This window comes from Blennius ocellaris (genome assembly GCF_963422515.1).
Source record: "Blennius ocellaris genome assembly, chromosome: 11".
Lineage (NCBI taxonomy): Eukaryota > Metazoa > Chordata > Actinopteri > Blenniiformes > Blenniidae > Blennius > Blennius ocellaris.
Window position 1 is genome coordinate 16,448,532 of NC_137660.1, and position 24,694 is coordinate 16,473,225.

General features: G+C 41.0%; 1 protein-coding gene across 1 annotated transcript; it reads left to right on the plus strand.

Moving 5' to 3' along the window:
* Positions 1–260: 260 nt before the first annotated feature.
* Positions 261–24,333, plus strand: mapk8ip2 (mitogen-activated protein kinase 8 interacting protein 2; the record flags this gene model as incomplete). Its single annotated transcript, XM_080504870.1, has 15 exons — positions 261–325; positions 10,011–10,116; positions 16,960–17,205; positions 17,347–17,425; positions 17,945–18,148; positions 18,576–20,102; positions 20,250–20,811; positions 20,948–21,156; positions 21,713–21,788; positions 22,512–22,684; positions 22,775–22,884; positions 22,997–23,119; positions 23,216–23,286; positions 23,385–23,483; positions 24,261–24,333. The coding sequence occupies 15 exons, from the start codon at positions 261–263 to the stop codon at positions 24,331–24,333; spliced, it is 3,723 nt and encodes a 1,240-aa protein (XP_080360996.1).
* Between the last annotated feature and the right edge of the window lie 361 nt (positions 24,334–24,694).

The window sequence follows — 24,694 nt, forward strand, 5'->3', positions numbered from 1 at the left end:
GCTTGCGGCCAGGGGGACATTCTTGGGGCCGCAGAGAGCGAGAGCGAGAGCGAGAGCGAGAGCGAGAGAGAGAGAGAGAGAGAGAGAGAGAGAGAGAGAGAGAGAGAGAGAGAGAGAGAGAGAGAGAGAGAGAGAGAGAGAGAGAGAGGAAGAGAGACACCTCTGTCCACGACTACGTCCGTCCTCTGCCCTGTGCTTGTGAATGGACTGCGCTCCCTCCGTGATTCTCTGCAGTCCCTCTGAGTCATTTGTGGAAGAAGATGGCGGACAGGGCTGAGATGTTTTCCCTCTCCACTTTCCATTCCCTCTCTCCTCCTGGATGCAGGTAAGAGCTGGCGCCTGTGCCGGGCGACAGTCGCGGTGCGCGGATAAACGATGCGCACGGCTGACGGGGATGTGGCGGGCGGGGAGGGACATCCGTGGAAGGAAGAAACATGTCTTGCTGCTTTGTTTTGATGACTGCAGTAAAACGCACGTTCCCAGCATGGGTAGTATTGGTTATTTTGATCAGACCTGCTGGGCCTGCTGCTGCCGCCTGCCTGCGTGTCCGCGGATGAGCAGTGTTGATTGTTTATAATAAAAGTCATGGATGGAACACACCACCTCTTTAAGATTTGTATTATTTTATTTTATTTTTTAAGAAAAATGTGGACATGCAATGGATAAAATACACGCCAAATGATCTTAATCTGTCGCGACAGTCACCCGCTTTGCGCATTCTCAGTGCAAGGCCCACGCCCTGTTGAGTCCAACCCAACCAAGGGCAAGATGCTGAACAATGATTTACGGAAGTCCGATTGATACTGATGTGATTTCAAACACTCCTAATGTCACCTCTGCTACGAATCCGCCTGCTTTTTCTTCCTGCCTTAAGCACAATCGTGGGTGGTATTACAATGACACTTGCCAGAGATCATCCAGTTGATGCAGAATAACTGATAATGTAACAGTATTCTCTGTTAGGTTTGTCTGTTGGAAAGGAATAGCATAGCTTTGCTTCTTGAGATGAATTTAGACTTGGTAAGAGTGAAACACTGACATGCTGTGAATGAAATTGTGTACGGAGGTGTGATACAGAAGCATAATCTTCAATGTTTTCAAAAATATTTTCAATTGAATTACCTTTGTAAGTTGTTGTAATATTGTATTTTGTGGTTTTGCTGTAAGATCTGCAACAAACAGCAGAATTAATGCTCAGGGAAACTTTATATCAACAGAATTACTTGGGATTGAGCTGCCTGGTATTCACTGCTGTATGTGGGAACTTTAACACAAAGAACAATAGAACGAACTACACAACAACCATATTTTATGCCTTCATCAGTATAATAGACACTCATTGGACAAATTGATTTAATGCAACAGTATTTCTTCATCACTGTATCTGCCGCCACATGGCCCTTGTCCTACAGAGGCAATCACATTAGAGAGGGGGTTATGTTGGATTTTATATCCACAACGTGAGCTCATGCGGGATCTAGTCTAATCTCATGGATAGATAACATCCAATCAATAACCTGATTTTTATTTTTCGCTATGACCACCAATGACCTTTGTCCAGATCGCAGTGCCAAGCTCAGGTCAAGACGTCAATACTGCAAATTTACAGCACTGGCTAATGGCCAGGGCAAGCTAATCTTACTGGTACCACAGGGATAATGTTACTCACTCATCTTTATGCACTAAATAGACCCGATTAAAGTTTCTGTCACTATTCCTAGAGTATCAGTCCTCGTCCAAGAAAATGTTACAGGCAAACTGAACATGGATAGTGTAGAAATCTGCATCTGCATTACAGTTTTCAGGAAATGTTCCCTGTCATTTTGCTATGAAGTAGGTTCTGTTTAACATAGTTCAGTTGTTTAAGTTTTACCTTCTCAAAAATACGATAGAAAATAATAGAATAGAACAGAATATTATTGGTCCCTGTGGCGAATTGTTGACATGGCATTAGAAGTATTTGAAGTATCTTTTTTTTGCATGGAATTTGCATAAATAAGTACCTATTTGTAATTGTTTGTGTTTTTAGGGGTGTGCATCCTTCTCTGTGTGACTGATTCATAGATGAAGCCACCAGTGGTGTGATGCTGTAGTACTGTAATCTGCCTTATGTAACCTTAACAGTCTCCAGTTGGCAACATAATCCGTAAAAAGCAACAATTTCCTCCCCTGAGCAATACAGATTTATGCCACATTTCCCCTGGACTGAGGGAGAACCCTCTCTTTTTTTAAATTTAAAGAAGAGAAAATGGTCACATTCCCTACATTGTTTATGTCCCTCATTTAATCCCATTGAGCTTCTTAAAAGATCCAGTGAACTCAATCAGATACTTTCATGATGCTTCATGAGATGTTTACTGGCCTGGTTTGATGAATGCTGTGAATAAACTTATTCTGTAACATGATAATTAGGGTCTGAGCACTGACGTGTGTGGTGACCTAATAAAACCGCAGGGATTATTATTGATTCCTCTTTTCTGAGAGGGGCTCAGCTGTTTTTGTCAGATCTGCTGGGACAGCGGTCTCAAATGTCATCTGGACTTCTGCTTACCATTTGAATCCAATGATTCAAATAGGCATAAAAACTATGAAGCTTAGAGCAACACCTTTCTGTTCATCAATTGCATTTCCAATGTAGCTTCTCATTGTGATTGATGCCAACTACAACATTCTTCTGTTGACTATTTAGTCTTTTTGGATGGGTGTAAAACAAATCACAACAAGTGAGGAGACAAACATGTGCAGTAGCCATGAATTAGAATAATTAATCTAACACATTTCACATTGAACAAGATGATTTGGTAGTGTATTAAAATCTAAATTGACTCAGCTGTGTTCCATAGTTGAACATGGATATTTTCAAAATGGTATTTTCAGTAAGCATGCTCCAGCTTTGCCCCTCTCTTATCCCTCGCCCTGTGAATCTCCTGTTTACCAGTCGATGTTCTACTTTTGCTTCCAACTCTTTGAAGGCGGTTGCAGACGGCAGAGAGGAGGGTGAGGGGGTTGTTGTGGGTATGGTTACCATGGGGTAAGAGGCTTAAATCAAACACTGATTCATTTTAGCTTAAGCACCCCCCCCCCCCCCCCTCTCTCTCTCTGGATAAAATATAAGATTGTATTTATGTACCTCTAATTTAAGTAGTCACGTTTGAAAAGTCATCGGTAATAGCTTTGTTTACCATGCATGTGACAGCAGTGAATGATTGATGCCAAACAGCAGCATTCACTTTTTATTCATGCACATCCGGACAAAAGGGTGAGATGAAATCATCAGCTTGGCTCACAGCAAATCGATGCATCATCATAACCTTTAGTTTGGAAATGGTGTGATCTTCACGTTCGGATCTGAGACAGACAACTTACAGTTCATCATTAGGATAAATGCAGTGTGTGTGTGTGTGTGTGTGTGTGTGTGTGTGTGTGTGTGTGTGTGTGTGTGTGTGTGTGTGTGTGTGTGTGTGTGTGTGTGTGTGTGTGTGTGTGTGTGTGTGTGTGTGTGTCATTAATGAGTCAGAAGCCACAGTCTCTGGCTTTTAAAGATGATGTCATTGTGAAGCAGGTGCTCATGTTTAAAAGGCAGCTTAATTACAGTGTAGAACCCCCAACCCACTTACCCCCCCCCCCCCCATTTTCTCTTTACATCTATATTCAGTCCAATACTCGTATTAGCACATCTCTGTTTCTTAATTTTGTCCTCTTTCATTTTTTTTTTTTTTTTTTTTTAATTTTAAATGGCTATTAATGTGTGCAATAGACATTTCTTGCAAACTCCTTTTAAGAATAAATTAATATTGTCTGGATCATAAATCTGATGAATGGGATCAATATTTACACCCATTTCGAACGTGTCTGAATTGTAGGAAACTATAGTCATTAAGTTTAACATATGAAATCAAAAGCTCATTTTGATATCTCTGTGATTTGTAAGATTTAAAAGAAAGAAAAACCCTAACATACTGTGTGAATAAGTGGACGCCACATACCAAAGACATAGCATATTAGAAGATGTGAAATAAACAAACCAGAGGTGGAAAATTGCAATTTAAGAGGCATAGAAAGGAGAAGCTGAGAAGCGTGAGATGGGAACATTCTGGGAGGGCTGGTGAGTGAGCGTCATGGCTTCTGATAACGTTATGCCAGTTCCTCATCTTGATTTTCTCACGTCGCGTCACAATCAAGAATAAGGAGGGACAGGGCATGACAAGTGGTGAATTGTCTGAAGAAATATGAGATCCTCATTAACAGAAACAGGTCCAGCAATGTTAGATGAGGCAGTAGAAACAGAGGGCGTTAGTAACCCAAAGGGTGGAAGTGGGAAAAAAAAAATGAAACAAAAACTGCTACTAATATGAAAGTAAAGGTGGACTAAATATGAAGAATGTCACACTTTGGAGCAGAAAGCTCATGATGTGACAGGCACTGCGCAGTCAGGGATTCTGAGATGGGTTGTGAAATTCAGACATTTAGGATTTAGGATTTTAGTTTGCACCATTTGTATTAAAGCGTAGGGATATTTTTTTTTTCATGGACGTTAATCAGTGTCTGCAGCTTTTCCAGATACACTGCTGGAATTCTGCAGTTGTAGGGAAATAGTGACATGCTTTGCTGTGAAAAGACAAACAGATGAGCACGCTGACAAAATGGAGTCAAACACAAGAGAATGGAAAATAAAGGAGGAGATTTGAAAAGAGAGAAAAATAGACACACAACAAACAATTACAAGGGTATAAGTTATCCAGATGGATTGCTGTTGTCATGAAGATTTTTACTTGTTAGATTTTACAACCTGAACCAATTTAATAACAAAACAACACTGCTTTTGCCACTATAGTCAGCTGGGATCGGCTCCAGCCCCCTTAAGGTGGAATGGAAGCGGAAAAGATGGAGTTCAGCATGTTAATCCAAACGTCGCTTTCATTTTCAAATATTGTTCTTTTTATACTCGGGAAACATGGCTGTTTTTAGAAATATGTGTTTAAGTCAAAAGTGATTGGTGTTATTATTACCGGGTTACTTTCTTTTCTTATTTCCAAGCTACACTCAATTTGTCCTCTAAACCCTCCTCACTATCCACCTACTTTATTCGACAGTCTCCTTCAGTTTTACTAAAGGCTTATCTGAAGACTTCCCACTAGTGATGATGATGATGATGATGATGACGCCAATGGCCTTGGATACAGCTACACTGACAGTGTTTTTCCTCTGTGACCTCCCCACACATACAGTCGCTATGCTTACAGGGGATTCCCCAAGGAGCTTATTCATGACTTAATTCAAATAGATTTGCTGAATGCACATTAATTTTTACTGGATTTCTTCATGGAGGAAATTATGCCACACATTCTGAAACTCGTTGTTTCATGTGATCGGTCCACCATTCAACAGTATAGAAAGTATGTGCTGTCATTGTGTAGTTTAAACACGAGCTTGGGCATTTTTATATAACAAAAAGTACAGTAACTTAACAACAAGAACAGAATACATTATTTTTATGAAAAAATAAGAATAGAATTGGATAGAAAGCCTTTATTAGAATGATACAATGAACAATAAAAATGTAAAGTTTCATAAAATATGTTCATTTATTGATTGGCGAATTATTTGAATAACTTGTGTATAATCTCCCCCTATACGCCACCTTATGCCTTCATTTCTAAACATGTCTAAGATTTTTTTTAATGCTGTGTTTACACAAAGGCAAGGCACTTTACAAATATAATTTTTCCGTCACTTCCGTCACATTCTTAGTGTGACATTTCGCATCTGAAGGTCACATTAAGACTGTTTGGAATGTGCCACAAATGAGGAAAAATTATATTTGTAATGCATCTTGCCTATGTGTAAACGCAGCATTACACAGCTCTAATATGAGTTCAGTTTGTGTTAATTTATCATGCAAAGGATTTTCAATAACCGATCATTTGTTAAGGATCTTTTTTCCTCCTCAGTTCATTCATCAAGTCGTCTCCTTGCTGTCATCAGTCGTTCCAGGCTTATTCAGTCTGAATGCAAAAGATACTGACAGCCACATAATCCACAATGTTCGTTTCAATGGACACTCACCACATGAGAAGTTAGGCAAGCTGAAATAAGCAGTTGATTTCAAGCTTATTCTCTCAGTAGCACAACATGAGGTTGATGACAAAAGAATGTGGAAAGACATAGTGAGAATAGCTATACAACAATTACATTTCTGTACATTTTATTCAGCAGCTTTTGATGAGATTTTGTTTCCATGATTATGAGGCAGCTTAAATAAGTCCAACCAGGAAACTGTAGGAAATATTACATCTGATATATCTGACAGGCTTTTAACTAGAGATTTGTTGGGATGTGAAGACCAGTCAATGCATGTTTACTCCTAAGTCTTTTCACTCCCGAAGCGTGAAAGTCAATTTGGTCTTCAAATAAATTGATATAAAGAGTAAAAACACAAACACTTTCATAGTCCAAGCCAAAGGACAAACAACTCCATTAATGTCCCTCCCCACAGAGCATGTGTCCCTATGACATTATAATAGCTGTTCCTTTTGCAAAATTGAATATTAAAGTCCTCCCAGGGAGCATTATTACATTTTATATTTCACTGTCATTCACAGTGGGCAAATTTCACTTCATTCCTTTTTCAGTAATACAGTGAATTTCCAAATCTGCAGACACCAATTTAAAATAGTTTCTATAGTTTCAAATATTTTATTATGGTTCACAGTTAAAAAATAAATACAGCCCTGCCTTGTCCAAAATGGCTGTTTTTAAAAATTCTGGAGAAAAATGTGAAATATACATCACCACAGACTCTCGGGAGGTATTATGGGATTTATGCTCAAGCAAAGTCGATGACTTTTAGACAGCTATGTCATACGCAGATTGGTTATTAGTGTGGTCATAGATGGAGTAAAGTCAAAGAGAAACACGTCTTTTACTGTACTATCCATGAGGGGAGGCCAATTTAAGATGGGAGGTGGTCGTCTTTGTTCATTTTGGTTCAGAGTTGGCAAGAGGAAATTTGTATCATTGGATTGGCATGCGTACTCAAACGCAAAAAAAAAAAGTAAAAAAGCAGTAAAAAAGGGTTAAAGCAGCTCAATGAAAATTCATGCAATAATGTACCTGAATGATGAAAACGGAAGGAGGCAAAGGGAAGGACACTTTGCTGATGACAAAGCTAAACGTGGGCAAGTCCTTGGCCTCACTGCAATCCACCATAAAACTGAGATCAATAAAACAAAGATATACTGACGGCAACAACAACAACAAAAAGTTCCGTTTGTGCATTGCCTTAATGTAGTTGATGTAGAGGTAAACTTTGTTATCTTCAATGACCTGCAAATCGTGATTTTCATTTCTATGTAAAGGTTTATCAGTTTCTCTTTTTAATGGAGTAACACAGAAGCTGGTCTCCAGTCAAACAAAGCACAAATCTTACCCTGCGTATCATTCCATACCTATTCCAATATAAACCTCATCTGCAACATTTTCATGGCAGAACATTTCTTTTAAGACAAGTACTATACTGTAGATATTCTGCATGCCATTGGATATCCAGCCTCAGAGGTTATTCTCTTTCCTGAAACCTTCTGATTAGCGACCATGATGCCAATGAGAAATAGCACGCTAAACCAGCAAAAATGATTTATTATATTAACTGCAGACAGTCTCACCATTAAAAGATAGATTTCAGAAATTTCCTATCAATAGCATTCATTTTCAGTATCTTTGTCATTGAAAGGACACACTTTCCCCACAATCAAACCGACTGCCTGATCTTCAATGCTTCGTAAATTTGGCTGCATCTTTCTTTCTTGATGCTCACAGTGTGAACGTTTTATTCAAATGAACATGAAGACAAAAATCTATTTCTTGCCTGCGCTCAGAATTGATCTGGCCCAGATCAGTCACGTTGGCTTGAAGTGAATCCAAGTAAAGGTGACAACGAAAAATGCCAGTATGTTTTTTTGGGGGGGTTTATCTAATTGGACTCACATGGCTTCTGTCGACACAGACTCTATACAGACTCCTAACAGCGTAGGGCAGGTAGAGATTCTGCTGTTTTGTCGTGGAGAACAGATGCTGGTTTTAACATCTTGTCTGTAAACGTGATCAGTCACGATTACTTCCGGAGCCCTTTCTGTGTCTTTTCCTTTCAAAGTCTTTTGACAGAGGGACACAATCTTTTGATTCTGAAAGTCACCAGCTGAATTTCAACAAGCACAGCAGCAGATGCCTCCCAGTGATCCAAACACACTGAAGTCTAAACCCTAAGTACGCACAATGTGTAATCGTTTGGAAACCAGATGAAAAGCTGCAGTTGCTGCATGTGTAGACTATATATCCGCTTTAAGTCCTCTTTAGATGTTTTTCAATTGCAAATATATTTTGAAGGCCCTGACGGATGAAAGGATCAGTCAGAGACTCTTTTGATTGACTTTAATGCAACCTCTATAATTTAATATCGATACCAAATAAATTATATCTATATCTGTATCTATAGCACGTGATTTACTTATATTTATATTTATTTTAACTGTAAAGGCAAGACACATGTTGTTTTATTCTTATTGTCCAGAGCTGTGGGTTCACCTTTGTGTTATGAATTCATTTCAGATATTTATAACCACTTTCTGCTCCTTTCGCCAAAGTCCTAAAGACACTGTTGAAAATCCTTCAGATGCTGGTTGATTCTAATTTTATACATGAAAGCATCTTACAATGTTGTGGAAAAACTTGCAATTTTCCTGGATGGAAATTATTTGCGTTTCATGAATGACAGTTTTATCAAAACATTTTTTTAGTTTTACTTTTGGGATTGACTTTTTTTCTCTCTCATAAAGTCTATTTATGGATCTTCACCTGCATGATACACCGAGTGAAACATTGATTTACTTACTTCACTTCGAATTCGAATTCGAAGTATCTTAAAGAATGTGGAGTTTTCTTCAAACACTTAAAAGTACAATTCAGAGCATGCACTCAAATTGACCATTGTTGACATGAAAACACAAGCCCTTCTATATACATGTGTAATTACATGCAATAGACACTGTTATTAAATGCTGTTACAAAGTTCCTAATCAACTAATAACTAACACATTGCGCAATTTTCAGGAATAGTACCAGTATTTACTCGAGTAGTACGTGAGAGCTGTACCTTTTCTGGTCATACAATACAACATGAGCAATTCAACATTAGTTTTCAGACTTGAGCTCCCGTTCTACGTCTGTGCATTCAATTACCTGACTCGAATTCTCTTTGAACATCTTTAAATATGTCAGGCGTGAGCATCTTTGTGTTTTGCGCATTAATCAGTATCATGGGGTCACAGCACTTTTTCATGGCCGCTCCAGTTTTTACTTTTGATGCCTCAGCATGTCCTCATTTGGTCAGTGGGACCAGTGACATTGTGTTGACAAGACCCCTGCATGACTGTGTGATGTAAGCTTGCATCCATACATAATCATTAGAGTGTCCTTTTCTTACCGAGAGCACTGCAATGCAGCATTTCCTTTCGACATATGGTAAGGCGGCCGATGTTGAATCGGGAGCCCTGCTGAAAATAATGTAGCAAAGACGAGATAGATCCTAATCATGAAAACTTGCAGCGCCATGGCTCATTACAGGGACGTGGTGCTGTTTCCCTCTCGAGTGGAAAAAAAAGTTCAGAATCCCTGTTGTAAGAAGAAACCATTTAGCCGCCTCTTATTCCGCTTGCAGCAGTCACAGCTCATATATCGTATACTTGACATCAAATTTACTTTGCAATTGTATCTGTTGCAGCACTGATGGAGTGTTAAACATGATAAAAGAAGTGAATGTAGCAACTCTTTGTCGCTGCCTGTGTCTAGTGTCCAGACTCTGACAGCAGGCTTCCACTTGAACAGGGTTCAATGTGAGCAATCAAAGAGAAATGTCCTTTCTATTGTGTGCATGGATTAAAGAGACACATTGCAGGCATCACTTGTTTTTCCCGCAGCATGTTGTGAGTGTAATGTCTCTCATGTATTCCCAGGCCAGCCCATGATATCAGCCTGGAGGAGTTTGATGACGAAGATCTTTCTGAAATCACTGACGACTGTGGGATCGGCCTCAACTATGACTCTGATCCATATGAAAAGGTGAGGCTCTGTTTCTTTGTTATTCAACTCAATGCTGTGTCCACAGATACAGTGATAACTTTATTAACTTTTCATTCGTGTGTGACTGCTGCATGTGGTCAAACATACTGAGGTGTTTGACTTTTTATCTTTCTTTATAACTTTAAAATCTTGAAAAGTACTCGGTATGCATTTGTCAAATTAGTTTGCAAAATAAGCCACTGCCTCTTTTTTCCCTGGTAATTTAAGCTTTTCTGGAAATGTATATATGCATGTTTTAGACTTTACATGTTACTTATGTGAGACAGTAGTGGGAATAACGGCAATAATAATTAGTATCTGGAAACCAGGCTCAATTTCCATGTCTTCTGGTAGTTTTTATATTGATGCACATCATAAATAGTCAAAGTTAATGGATATGAGAAATGTGCCAAATCCTGCCAGTCATTAAAGGCTAAGAATGTGAGTTAAACTATAGTGGTGACACAAACCAGATAATGAACAGGACATTTGTTGTTTCTTGGTTGTTAAAACAAAAACTATTCATCTATGTTAAATACTCATTGCCAATGTGAGCCTTGACGTTGTGCAGGAAAACCTTGGGAGTCTATTGTCTGTACTGTATTTTGAGAACCTTGTCTAAGACCGGAGACTCTGAGCCACTGTTTGGTGCAAAAACGCTAATACCAGTCAGAGGGGTGGTCCTGCTGACCTTTGTTCACATCCCTCGGATACATTATTTTTTGTGTGTTTGTGTTGCAATGGATTATGGTGGATGTGTTCAATTGGGCCTTCAATCCAGACCTGTACGTCTTCAGAGATCCTACAAGCATCGCATTTCTCCAGACAACATAGCGCTAGAGATCTCTATCGCTGTTCCACCACAAGGCCATGATCAAGGAAGGGATTAGCAGTCGTAGGAAACAAAAATATTGTTGCCCATGGCTCATTAGGTCTTTGTTAAAAGGCTTGATTGAAAGACATGTACATTTTTTGACAATTCTGTTTTTAAGTGATGTGCAGGAGCGCTACATATGTGGGTTTCCCCACATGAAAAGTTGTCCAAGCATTTTCTGCCACAGATAAACAGTTACAGCAAAAAAAACAAAAACAAAAAAAACAAATGGTAGAACACAAAAGGTCCTTGTTTTTCGAGCTTAGTTCATATACCTTCACAGAATCAGAAAGTTGCAGACTGACCTGTTGTATTACATTTGAGTGTTGCACTGCTCATTTGCATTAGGCTGCCTTACGTAATCACTTCAAGAGGTTTGATTTATTATTTGTTTTTAATGCTACCTGGCTTACCAGCTTTGCAGTCACTATAGTAATGACCAGATCACTCCATATACAAATACAAGAGTTTACTGCATGAGTTTGAAAGTGAGTCAGTGATCATGTGAGAGAAACGGATATGTCATTCAGATCTTCTTGCCTCATACTTACCGGATTTGACATTCATTTATTGAACTTGAAAGCGTGTAATAGGACCTCTAACAAGCTCTTTCACTCAGGATCATATCCAAGTGACTCTTCTATGAAGTACATGCAAATTAATAGAGCCATGATCTATATCATCCCACATGTCTGACCAGCTTATAGTCTAATTACAAATTTTTTCAGAGCTAATATCCTATGCCCAATCTCTCTTTTCCTCTCTGTCCGTTCTGTGGGATATAAATGTTTTATGCTTGTGGCGTTGAGCCATGGCTGCAGCAGAGGGTGAGTGACCCAGTGCAGTTTGCTGCTATGCAGAGACAACCTCCTTTTTCTGCCTCCATCTTTCTCTCCCTCCCTCCCTCCCTCCCTCCCTCCCTCCCTCCCTCTCAAGTGTCCCCCCACCTCCCAATGCAGTGTTGCTAAGAGACAGAGCTCACATTCCCTCTTCGCTCTCTGCCTCCATTCCACTCCTTTTCCCCTTTTAAAGTTTTCCTGGTTTCAGGTTCTCCTTCTCTCGCCCTCTCTATTCTTTGCCGAGGTGACATAGAATCACGATTCAGCTCGGGGATGGTTGGTCCTGAGGGTTAAGCTCTTCCATAAATCTGTGCTGGATATCTGTGCCTCCTCCACTTTAATCCACCAACAAAACACATTACGGAGAGCAGGCAAAGCCCTCCTGTGATGGAGCTGCTTTCGCATAACACATGAAAAAACATCCAGAAAAAAAAGGGGACTTCACTAAATGTATACGTTTCTTGTGCTGAAGGGGGTCACACAGGCGTCGGTGTCCTTTTTGTGCCCCCTCACATGTGTTTGAACACACAGACATCAGCTGAAGCCCTGACTGCTCACTTCATAAACAAACACGCACAGGGCAGAGGCGGCGTCGGTCCTCGTTATGTTACATCATTGCCCAGAGGAAGTAATCTTGCTGACATAGGGATGGATAGGACACACACGCCTGCACTCACTCACGCACACACACACACACACACACGCAACCATGCTCTGAGTGTATGTGTTCAAAAACGTGAGAAAGAAAGGCAAGACGGGAGATTTCATGCAGTGTACTTCACATGGTGTTTGATTTTGCCTGCATCAGGAGGGAATGTGACACTTTGTCAGCTCATCAGCAGCAGCAACAGTCTCTCCCTCGTGCATCATAGTGATGCTGATGAGAGGAGCTTCTGGTTTTCATGTCAGTGTGATTTGGTCATATCGGGCAGAATGCCTTTGATGTGTAGGAAGAACAGCCAATCTAAACAGTGAGATTATCCTTTGGCCTCAATCCCCAGCTCTGATTATTCTAATTCGTTATGGGGTTCAGGTCTTAATCTGCATAACCCTTTAGATTAGTCGTTTGCCTTTCTGACATGGGGACACAAATATATGTGACACTCGTGATGTCTCAAAGTAGCTTATTCTGTCTATTTGACACTGAGCTTTAGCCAAGCAATTAAAGACAAATGTTTGATTTTCTATCTCAGAGAAAATAATGATTAGGGACCAAATGTTCTGTGCTGGAGCACCTCTAAAACAAATGTTCATTTTTAAAATTAATTATAATGTCACTGGGCTTCTTTAGGTTTGGCTATGTGTTTTCGAGGATGGTTTACTTTTGTCTTTGTCTTCTTTGATGGTACACACACACACACACACACACACACACACACACACACACACACACACACACACACACACACACACACACACACACACACACACACACACACACACACACACACACACACACACACACACACACACACACACACACACACACACACACACACACACACTCTGCCCCTAAATCTTTGCTTCCCTTCTCTCTAATAGCCATGTTTCTCTCTAGAGTCCTGATTGAACGGCATGAGTGCATGCATAATTCAGCATCTGACAGAGCAATGGTGTCTGTGTCTCAGCTGTGGTGCTACGATGAGTTTAAGTGTGGACATTTACAGATGTGCAGATAGATGGAGGCCATTATTCAGGCAGTTACCCTCCATGGAATATCCATAATGGAAGACTAATTGACATCCGTCACACTGTACATAAAGACATAAATCAGATAATGAGCTGTCTTTGGGAAATGGTCTTTACAAAGGCAGAGTTACACAAGTCACTACTTTTGTAAACATTAAAAATAAATGATCAATTGTTCCAATTATTTTGAAAAACGATTGACAATGATGACGTTAGACATACCAGAAGGTTATATGGAGCAACAGAGAATTTTCCAATTTGGGGCTACACTCCCAAAACTTAAATAAAACATATGAACATAACATAAGCTGGTAAGCTGTGTGTGTGTGTGTGTGTGTGTGTGTGTGTGTGTGTGTGTGTGTGTGTGTGTGTGTGTGTGTGTGTGTGTGTGTGTGTGTGTGTGTGTGTGTGTGTGTGTGTGCGGGCATGCGTGCGTGCGTGCGTGTGTGTGTGTTACATATCTGTTTCCTCCAGGTCTTTGTCATTTTCACTAAACCCCCTCCTGTTGTCGGTTCCCCCTCTTCAAAAATAAATCTCCAAAGCCACTTGATTCTTAACGTCCACTTCTCTTTCTCGACAGTAATGAGTCCCAGGCGTCTTCTTCATTAAACGCTGTGTTTTCATTTCAAGATCACGTCCTCACTTTCTCCATCAGCTGGTCAATGTGGCACGCTGCAAAACCTGAAGAGTTAGTTGAACTTTAACCATTTGACAAAATATGATGAAAATCAATTGAAATGTTATTGGATAATTGTAAGTCTTAAAACAATAATAAAAATAAAACACATATTTCTTTTCAGGAAGTGAAATGCATGGACATAATTCTGTCCAGGTTTTCTAAAAGATCAAGCTGCATTCACTCCGTTTGCCTTTTTGAGATACAGTATGTTGTTAGCTTTTGCACTGCAGTAGAAGAAGCTGAAGCTGCTGTGCTGTGCTGTTGTATTATGGAGCCGCCATCGCTGCCAGACCCCTAATGTGCATCAGCAGAGTCTGTCAGTATAGAATTAGCTGTGCTGAACAAGCATGTTGTTGTCTAATGAGAGATCAAAAAGGTTGCACAGCCTTGAACTGTCATACCTCTGTGTGCTAACTGCTGTTGAAGAGCACAAATTGGTTATGTGTGTTTGCAGCTGTCGGTCAAAAGCGAAAAGGGCTGAGGTTGTAAATAATTCAGATTTGTGACTGCTAACCAGTACGACACGTGCTTCAGTGTGTCTGTGTGTAAATGCAAGGCATCCCCTTTATAGCCACTCTGAAATAGATTGCTGCTATTTTGAAGTAGATACTAGTAAGAACATAAAAAAAGGCCACATTTATTCACTCACTTTCCCTGTTAGGAGGTGAACATCATGCTGCTGGATGACAGAAACAGTCACAGGGCTGAATGGGATGTCCTTGGGAACCGGAGAGCACGATCGATTGTTGCCGATGCTCGACTATTATTTATAGTTTTACTTTTTTTTCCTTTCACCTGTCAGGTAGCCTTGCAAAGGGATTTTTCCTGACAGTGCAGATTATCCACCTGGCCAATGTGGCATTTCTACAGCCCACTGATTGATCTCTTGATTTCACACTGTCATACGTCGTATTTCCCTCAGTGATAGATTATAGTGGGTCGATGTAGAGAAAGATTAAAAAAATTTTTTTTTTTTAGTTTTAACAGTATTTGAGTAGTGAGAGTACATTTGATGTTTGAATTACATTTTTTCTTCAGTTCAAGGCAGTTTGTCCTTTAATTCTCCACCCCATTTGAATGTACAAAAGGAGAAACGATTGCAAGATCATTGTTAGAGATGAGCATACAACATGAGCGCTTTCTGAGCATGAGACTTTGTGTTGACCTCTCTGGCTTTGGATTAAAGTGGATGCATCAGACGTCAGCAGAATTGTGTGTGGTGGATGGACAAAGCAGGCTGGCTTTGATTCTCCCATTAAACAGACGGTGCTGAGAAGTGGAGAAAGTGCTGTGCTGTTCAAACTGAAACCCCCCCCCCAAACAACAAATAAATCAATCCTCAAATCTTTGAGTTGCACTGTCAAATACAAGGAAGGAAATAACTCATCATGTCATGTAATGTCAGCGTTATGTTAACATTGACATGAAGACCACCTGTCATGAAACGCTTCAGGTTTATTTATGAATAAGATATTTGGATGTTTGGATATTTGTTCATTTCATTGTAGGCGCTCAGGCAGAATATAGAAGACAGCCTATCAGTATCTTTCAGGGTGGTTATGACTTTTTACCTGATTAATGTTATAGTGAACATACTGTACATAAAGCAGTTGTTCACATCTCTCCTTCTGCTTTGTTGAGCACACAGTGTGACATTTATGACATTACCTACTTTATGGGCCTCTCTTCATCAACATACACTTTACACAGGCAAATGTGCACAAGAATACACAGGCCTGGATGCACGCACACACACCCACACAAATCAGTTGAGTGCACAGCCTTCCAGTAAACCTGTTGAAACCTGAGAGATGTCTGATTGATCCACTCTCATTTCATCTCCTCCCATCTTTGTTCTTTACATACACTCTCTCTGTTTTTCCTTTCCTAACAGTCCAGCTACGAGCCTAGTCCATTGTGCAATGTTCATCACATTCATCTACAGCCATACTGATGATTATAATGCAAAAACCATTATCTTCATTAAATACGTTGATCACAAAACTGCATTTTATATTTGCATATCTTAGGATTTTGACATTTGGTGTGAGACATGTTGTTGCACAAGTATAGTACACTATGTTTAAGTTAGTATTTTCTTTATCATGCACAATGTATTATAAAAAAAACAATACATCATGTGATTTTATCAGGGTACCTCCGAAATGACAGAACTTCCAAGCAGGAGTTTTCTTCCTCAGGCTCTAAACTAAGACCATGGCTGGAAGAAGAAGAAGAGGGTACATTTAACTCCATCTTAAATATGAAGCATAGATTAGCATTATCCACTTTGTTATTTCATGGAAGCTTAGGTTATCTAATACTTTATGCTCTCCATAAGATAGATTGGTCTGTACACTGTTGGTATGCTGTGACGTTGTGAACCACACAAAAAGAATGACAATTAAAAAAAAAAAACCTGAGGTTAAGAAAAATATACATCAGTAGAATGCAGTAATTTTGTTGTACAGTTGATAAATTTGCTGTGCTCTGATCTGTGTATATGAGTTTGCCTGTGTCTGTATTTCATGTAACATGACATGTTACAGTCCATCTGCTCTCCAAGTTTCATTCATCTTTCTCAGAGGCTGGTTCTTTTGTTGTTACCTCCTCTGTTGTCAGAACAGAGTGTGCTTTAATTAATGTGGCTATTATCTTGACTGTGTTGAGTGTGTGACAATGTAAACAAGTGTTCATTTCATTCTGAATTTTCAATAAGAGGCTCTTTCCTCCCCTCCTCCCTCCCTCTCTTCTGGCCACAGGACTCCCTTATTCTGGAGAAAAGTGACATCCACCATCCAGTCTGCTCCTTCCAAGATGACTTCCAGGAGTTTGAGATGATTGACGATGAAGATGAGGAGGAGGAGGAGGAGGAGGAAGATGACGAGGATGAAGACATTGATCCCGATGCACCCCCATCTCCCTCAGCATCCCCGCCTCCCTCTCCTACCATTGGCACTCTAAAGAGCAGACCCACCACACTGAATCTCACTACTGCTGTGTCACAGGTAGGAAGGACAACAATCTGGCCTTAAACAGGATGCAAACACTGACTCTGTAATGCATTTTGTGGGGAAATAATGCATTATTTAGTTTTGATAAATTAAGACACTGACTGATGACAATGTCACTCTTGCTGTTCTCGTCAGGATTCACTAAACAACAACAGTAGTCTCTCCCCAAAGAAAGGAAGCTGGCAGGACTCCTTACGCAATCCAACCTCCCAGGGTGAATACATTTCTTAAAACCACTATTATTTGTTTTTTCATTTGTATGTGTATGAATAAGTCTGTCCATTGTCTTTACTGCTAAAACGTATGTATTTTTTTATCACTACATCACTACACCACAAGAATTTTTGGAAAAATTATCATTCACATAAGATAACGAACTGTTCGACTGTGACATTGTCACTTCCCATAACTTTGATAAAATGCTTTTCCTGTTTCATTTGGGGTAAAATTCCATTTAGTTACGCAATAGCAAATGTGTTTTGGTGTTGTGATTATATTCACTCTCTCGTGTTCTTGTATATAGAGTATATATTGAGTGTTTAGAGATGGCTTTTTTCTCCCATTTATTAGGCTTGTCTTTAGATCATCTTTGATAATATAGTTATAGGCTAGGCACTCTTTATGGTGCTTGACCCTGAAATAAAGAAAATCAAATTGATTCATATAACAATCAGGTATAGTCAACTTTACATATGACACACCAATGTAAATGAAATATGGGCTGTACCTGCAGGCCGTCTGTCTCCGACCCACACATGTCTGGAGGATGGTAGCCACGTGACAGGCCAGTGCCCGGCCTCTCCCGTTTCCCAGGTCCCGGGGTCACAGAGCAAAGGTACTCCACCAAAACAGGCAGGGGAGGGCGGGAACCCCCAGTCTCCTCATAGGCCCCTCCTCTGCGACATGGAGGGCAACAGGCGAGAGAGGCCCGAATACGGTAACAAGAAGGCCAGCCCCTCATGCTTAGAGCTCATCCCATTGACATCAGTGTTATGTAGTGCTGTGATGTGGGATAATGTGATGTGAATTCAACTTCAGTGATTTATAAGTTCAGCAAAGTGCTGTCATATTTACAAACAATTTGCATTTGTATTTCATTTGAAGAGTCAAATTTGTATGTTTTTAAAAAAAGGAGTTTGCTGAACTTGCTCATCCTGCATCCTGTTTTTAGATATTTATGAACAAGATATATATTTCTTCTTTTTAGTCCTTTATCTATTTGGTTTTGTTATACCTTTTTTTTTCTGTTGTTCCTTCAGCCTTCACTCTTCCTCCTATCGATCTTCTTTTCTGTCCCCAATGCTACACTCAAGTGTCTGAGTCTCATTCGCTTTCCCTTTTCTCCGTATTTCTTATCTTTACAGGATCATTTGGCCAACACAAGTCTCACACATGCACTGGGGATATCATCGATTCAAAAGCAGATCCTTCAATTCAGAAGTCCAGAGTACCATCTGTCGACGAACACTCCCAGTGCTCAGACACAGAGGTGGATCATGACCTCAACAGTGACCACAACCACAAACACTCAAACCGCCGTGCCACTGACACCTACACAATCACCAGCGAGTCGGGTATGGAGCCAGAAAATGACCTCGACCCAGATGGAACTAGTCGCTGTTTGTCATCCACGGCACCCATGGGGGCAAATGATGGTGCTGATACACCCTTGTCTGACGAGGAGCTCGAGAAGGACTTTGAAGTGGAGTTCATGTGCAAGGAGACCTATGACATAGTGTGTAAGGGGAATCAGTCGTCGTATGTGGAATTCCCCTCCATTGAACCGTCTGACCCTGCGTCGTTCTCTAGCTATCTGTCGTCTAGCCGTTCGGAGGCTCTTAACTCGTCCAGCGTTTGTCATACTAGTTCAGCTGTGGAGGCAACAGCTAATGACTCCACCTCCCCATCCTCAGACCCAGGGATCGCTGATATGAACCAGCGGGGTTATGTGACTTCTGACCAGGACAAGGACCTCAGCTCTCCGGGCTCTGACTCTGACATTGAAGGGGAACTGCAAGCCGGCTTTGCATGTGGAGGTCCTGTGGTGTCCAACATGATCTCCTCTATCTCAGAAACAGAACTAGACCTGACCAGTGATGACAGTAGCAGTGGACGCTCGTCTCACCTCACCAATTCCATTGAAGAAGCTAGCTCACCAACATCAGACCAGGAACTGGACCCTGATACAGAGTTAGAGCAGGACAGTGGAATTGTTGGACTGAAAGCATCTTTATTTCTGGGTCAGCCTGATCCAATCAAAGAAGGCTCTCCTCTGCCCTCTCCTTCTCCTCTACCTTCGCCTACCATTGCTACACCGTCCCCGCTTGATTCTCCTATCTTCCCCCCTGAGTCTTATGGTGATGGCTTGGCACTGATGGGGCTGCAGAGTGTTGATGATGAGCTGTCTGGTGAACACCAGGCTGACCCAGATGAAACGTTGCCTCCAGCTCAGTTGTGTGAGGACAGCCTGTCCAGGCAGATGGTGCTCCAGATAGAACCCGACCACAGCCTGGAGAGCTTCAAACGCTCCTTCTACCTTCCAGTGGGACCTAGGCTAATGCCAAGTGCAGACGAATACGATGGAACAAGTGAGGGAGACTCTGAATCAGAAAGTGAAGATGACCTGAGTGAGAACTCAGACTCCCCATGGCTACTCAGCAATTTGGTCAACAGGATGATTTCAGAGGGCTCGTACCCAATAAGCTGTCCTGAGGAGTGCTTCAAGAGGAAGGTATCCATGTCTGACACCATCTCACCCTCATCAGACATTGGAGAAGGAGATAGCTTCAACGATGAGGACCAAGAGAAGAAACTCGAGATGGAGGGATTAGTGGAAGGCGAAAAAGAAAGTGATAGCTACAGAGGAGTAATGGTGGAACCAGTTGCAAGGGGTAGAAGTGTTGAGCCTTCAAAAGAAACAACAGTAAAAAATACCCGGCTCTATATGAGCAACTGCACTGGTGACACCATAACTTTAGAACGTAATCCAAACAGCGAGAGAGGAACCACAGAGCTCAACTCCTTGTATACGAATAAAGACTGTGACAAGAATTTCTCAGACAAACCATCTAAGAACGCTAAGAGACAGCAGGAAGACAATGAGCCGAATAATGACTTGATGATGATGAATGGAAGAAGGGATCTGGACTCACCCAGCCTCAGTGAGAGTGTAGTCAGTGACAAGGACGAAGGTCGAGAGACTGAGCCCAGGCCGACGAGTCGTTCCTCAGCCTCTCTCGAGCGTATCACCGAAGTAAAACAAAGCCTGACACTCGACATACCTACTGCTCAGACAAACCGCTGCTTCAGCCTCACCTACTCCACAGACAACGATGAAGAGGAGGATGACGGTGACTCCTACCCATTCATGGGAGGCTTAAGTAAGCAGTCCTACAGGGGCAGCGACTTAGAGTTGGACAGTTGCCCACCCATTGATTCCAGTGTGCAAGATCATTCCTTACCTGACCATGACCTCCCACTGTGCGAGAAAGACCTGGCACTCAGGCCGTCAAATGAAGACGATGGACTGGCCTATGACTCCATGAAGTACACCTTAGTGGTAGATGAGAATACTACACTGGAACTAGTCAGCCTCAGAAGGTATTCACTTTTGATAGGTTTTTCCTTTAAAATATTGATAACATAATTATTTTATGTTATTTCATTACTTGTATTTTTGTGTTTTACTTGCTCCCAGCATGCCTTAAATTGGTATTAAACTGTTTTGTACCCTCAGGTGCACCTCCGTACTGAGTGATGACAGTGAGCTTTCGACCCTGTGTGACGAGGAGCCTTTGGGACCGGGTGACGTTGGCTACGGACGTGACGATGAAGAAGTGAGGCCTGAACTTCTCAGCTCTTCGGAGGACTCGTCTCCAGAGGCCGATCTCCCATTCTCCAAGAAGTTCTTAAACGTATTTGTCAACAGTACCTCCCGCTCCTCGAGTAAGTCGCAAACTCTCTCACATTTCTGAAAAATTGCTTTAGACTTTTTTTTTTTTGAGTAGATGCAAACACTGTGGAACCTTTGCAAATATAGGACAACCCTGGCACTATCTTGAAAGTTTTTTTTTTGTTTTTTTACTCAGGCAAAATCTTGCTGACACTATCCTATCATAGTCCCTGGAATGATTGTCTTTACTTGCCATTGGCCACATGATACATGAATGTGTGATCTAAATATAGTAAAGTGCACACACAGCCTACAGGAGGTCTCTGTTTCCTATTCCATATCGATCACTCTTCCAGATTCATATCTCTAATGAAGGGTGATTTGCATAATGAAAGGCTCATTATAAAGGCATTCATTTCCATTTCTTTTTGTATGAGCCAGTTCGCTATTGTTTCAATTTTTTACATGGAGTTCACAAGTGCTACGTCTCTCAGCAGAAAAAAAAAAAAAGTTTTTCAGTGCATGTTGTACTGTATCATTTTTTGCTCTGGAGTTTGCTTTCTGAGCAAAAGCGTTATAGTGTCTGACATGTACTTGTCCAATTTGTAGGCACAGAGTCATTCGGACTTTTCTCCTGCACCATCAATGGAGAGGAGAGGGACCAGACACACAGGGCAGTCTACAGGTAAGACCGTAGCACACAACACTGCAAGGAGCTTTATGTTATGTATGAAATGGAAAGACTTCCACACCGAAATGGAACAATGCAGTAAGGTTGATGTGAGCACTTTACATCCATTCACTCTGAAAGCCTGAATGACATTTTAAATGGAAACAAATGCTGACTGAATAAAAAAGAAAACCAAAACTTTAATTTATGGTTTTTTTATTAGTGTTCTCTGGTGGTTGTGTGCCGGCAGTATTGCTAATTGTATTAGAGAGGCAGACAAATGTTCTAGTTCTAGCTGGACTTAAGAGCTGCAGGGTGGTCACTATAATCATATTACCCATCACCTTTATCTCTGAGCCCACACACACACACACACACACACACACACACACACACACACACACACACACACGCACACACGCACGCACGCACACACGCACGCACGCACGCACACACGCACGCACGCACGCACGCACGCACGCACGCGAGCAAGAGAGAGAGAGAGAGAGATGAGCAGCAGTAAAAGTTAGAATTCAGATGTCTTGACAACAATTGTTTATCTCAAGCGATTTTCTCCCTCTGCCTCCCATGTTATATTTCTTTTACAGCTGCTTCATTCAGTTTTTTCCTTTCTGCAAGCTGTCAAATGGTCTCTAGGTCCAGAAATGCCACATGAGGACACAACCTTGAAACGAAGGTTTTATACCGTTTCCGTCGCCTCTTTGCTGCCCTCTGCAGGTTTATTCCAAGACATGCAGATGAGCTGGAGCTGGATGTGGATGATCCTTTATACGTGGAGGAAGAAGAGGACGACTACTGGTACAGAGGGTATAACATGCGGACGGGAGAGAGGGGGATATTTCCTGCTTTTTATGCCCATGAGGTCATCGGGCAGACCAAAGAGTTGCTGGGTGAGTGAAGAGATGCATCTACCGCTCTTATTCCATGCTACTTAGAATCACTGAAGAGTCACAGCTTCTATAATGTGTCACACTTTGTAGGAATGAAGAGGAATCCAGCATGGATTGAGACTTACAATGTTCAATTTTTGGGGTCCGTTGAGGTACCGTACCATCAAGGCAATGGTATTCTCTGTGCCGCTATGCAGAAGGTGAATGGAAAACTCTTGATAATCCATGCACAACCATACAAAAAAAATTAAAATTTTCATGTGTAGATACACAGCATGTTGGAACACAAAGACATTTTTTCCTGTCTGCTAGATTGCGCTATCGAGGAAGCGAACAGTACACGTGCGACCTCCCTCCCTGTGTGAGCTAGAGATCAGTTTGCAAGGAGTCAAGCTAATCATGAGCCTGGAGGATGAATATGATATCCTTGATGAGGTATAAACAAATCACTTAAACCAACTAACTGCTTTAGTATAGTCTTTTTTTTTGCAGTGCTGCTTCAGTTATTTTCTGTCTTTTGTCCTTTCGCAGTATGACAGATGTAGTCACTTCTTCCAGATGAAGAACATCTCATTCTGTGGATGCCATCCAAGAAACAACTGGTAAACAAACACGTCCCTCCATTTGGCTGTTCCTTTATTGGTATACAGTGTAGCATATGGCTGAATATTTACATCATATTGTTGTCTTCTCTCTGCAGCTACTTTGGCTTCATCACTAAGCATCCAATGCTGAACCGATTTGCTTGCCATGTGTTTGTATCCCAGGAGTCCATGCGACCTGTAGCCGAGAGTGTTGGGTATGCACAAATTATAATCAGTAGAGGCCAACACCAACAATAAGTACCTGTGTGTATTTCAACGCTGTAGTGTTATGTGAAGATTTGTGATTGTCATCAGATCTCAAAACCTGTAGTGCTATGGAATATGTATGCTGTGACTTAGGTTAATTTAGTCGGCTTGCCTAAAATAGTATGTGTATCGATGTGTGTGATGCTGCTTGATATCTTACTTAGCCATAATGGGTTTGAATAATTAATGATGCCAACAGCCCATTGCAGATTTAGAGTGGGCAGATAGTACCACATGGGCAAAATAGTTTCTTGTCCTGTTCTTTCCTAAGGGTTTATCCACATCAGCAGAAGTTATGAAAAAGCACTTTCACTCCCTTGTGGCTCTGATGACTTTTTAACATTATGTATTATTATTACTGTTATTATTATCGTATTTTCCTTATTGGTTGACACTCATACCTCTGGAAAAATTGTCGATATCCTCTTTTGAAGAGATTGTTCTTGTCCCCCTCCCAACTGTATAATATAGTGTCTTGGGACAAGTCTCTGTGACTTAAGCTCTTTTATCACCCCTAAATCTCAATATTATTTGTTTCTCGATATCAAATATGCTACATTTAGTTGAGTTTTTCTTTTTCTTTTTTCGACTTACGTAATTAGGTAAAAAGTGTGACAATGTACTCCATGTGCAGTTACTTATTTTTCCTCAAAGTGTAATATAAACACGTCCACTGCTAGCTTCTAGATGCATCTTTAACTTCCGTGCGTCTGTCTCCCCTGCAGACGAGCCTTTCAGGAGTACTATCAAGAACATCTGGAGTATGCCTGCCCCACCGAGGACATCTACCTGGAGTGAGAAGAGTCACCATGGCAACCTTCTTCTTCTACAGCTTGTGTATGTTCATCAAGTTTGCCACCAGAGGGTGCCATCAGTGGGGTCTTTTTTCACTCCATTGTAAAATACTCCTCTTTGTCCCTCTTAAAACAGGGATCATCACTTCTACAATATGCTAGGCATTTGACTGATTCCATTCATTCATCACTCTCTCTTTGTTTATTTCCATGATCTCAATGGATTGATTGCCTGTTTATTTAATCTTTTTCTATGATATAAAACTAAGACCCTAAGCACCTGTTTATTTAAAGGTTCCTATTTTGAATGAAAATACAAACAAACAAAAAAAAAAAAACAAATATACCTACTACAGCTGTATCAC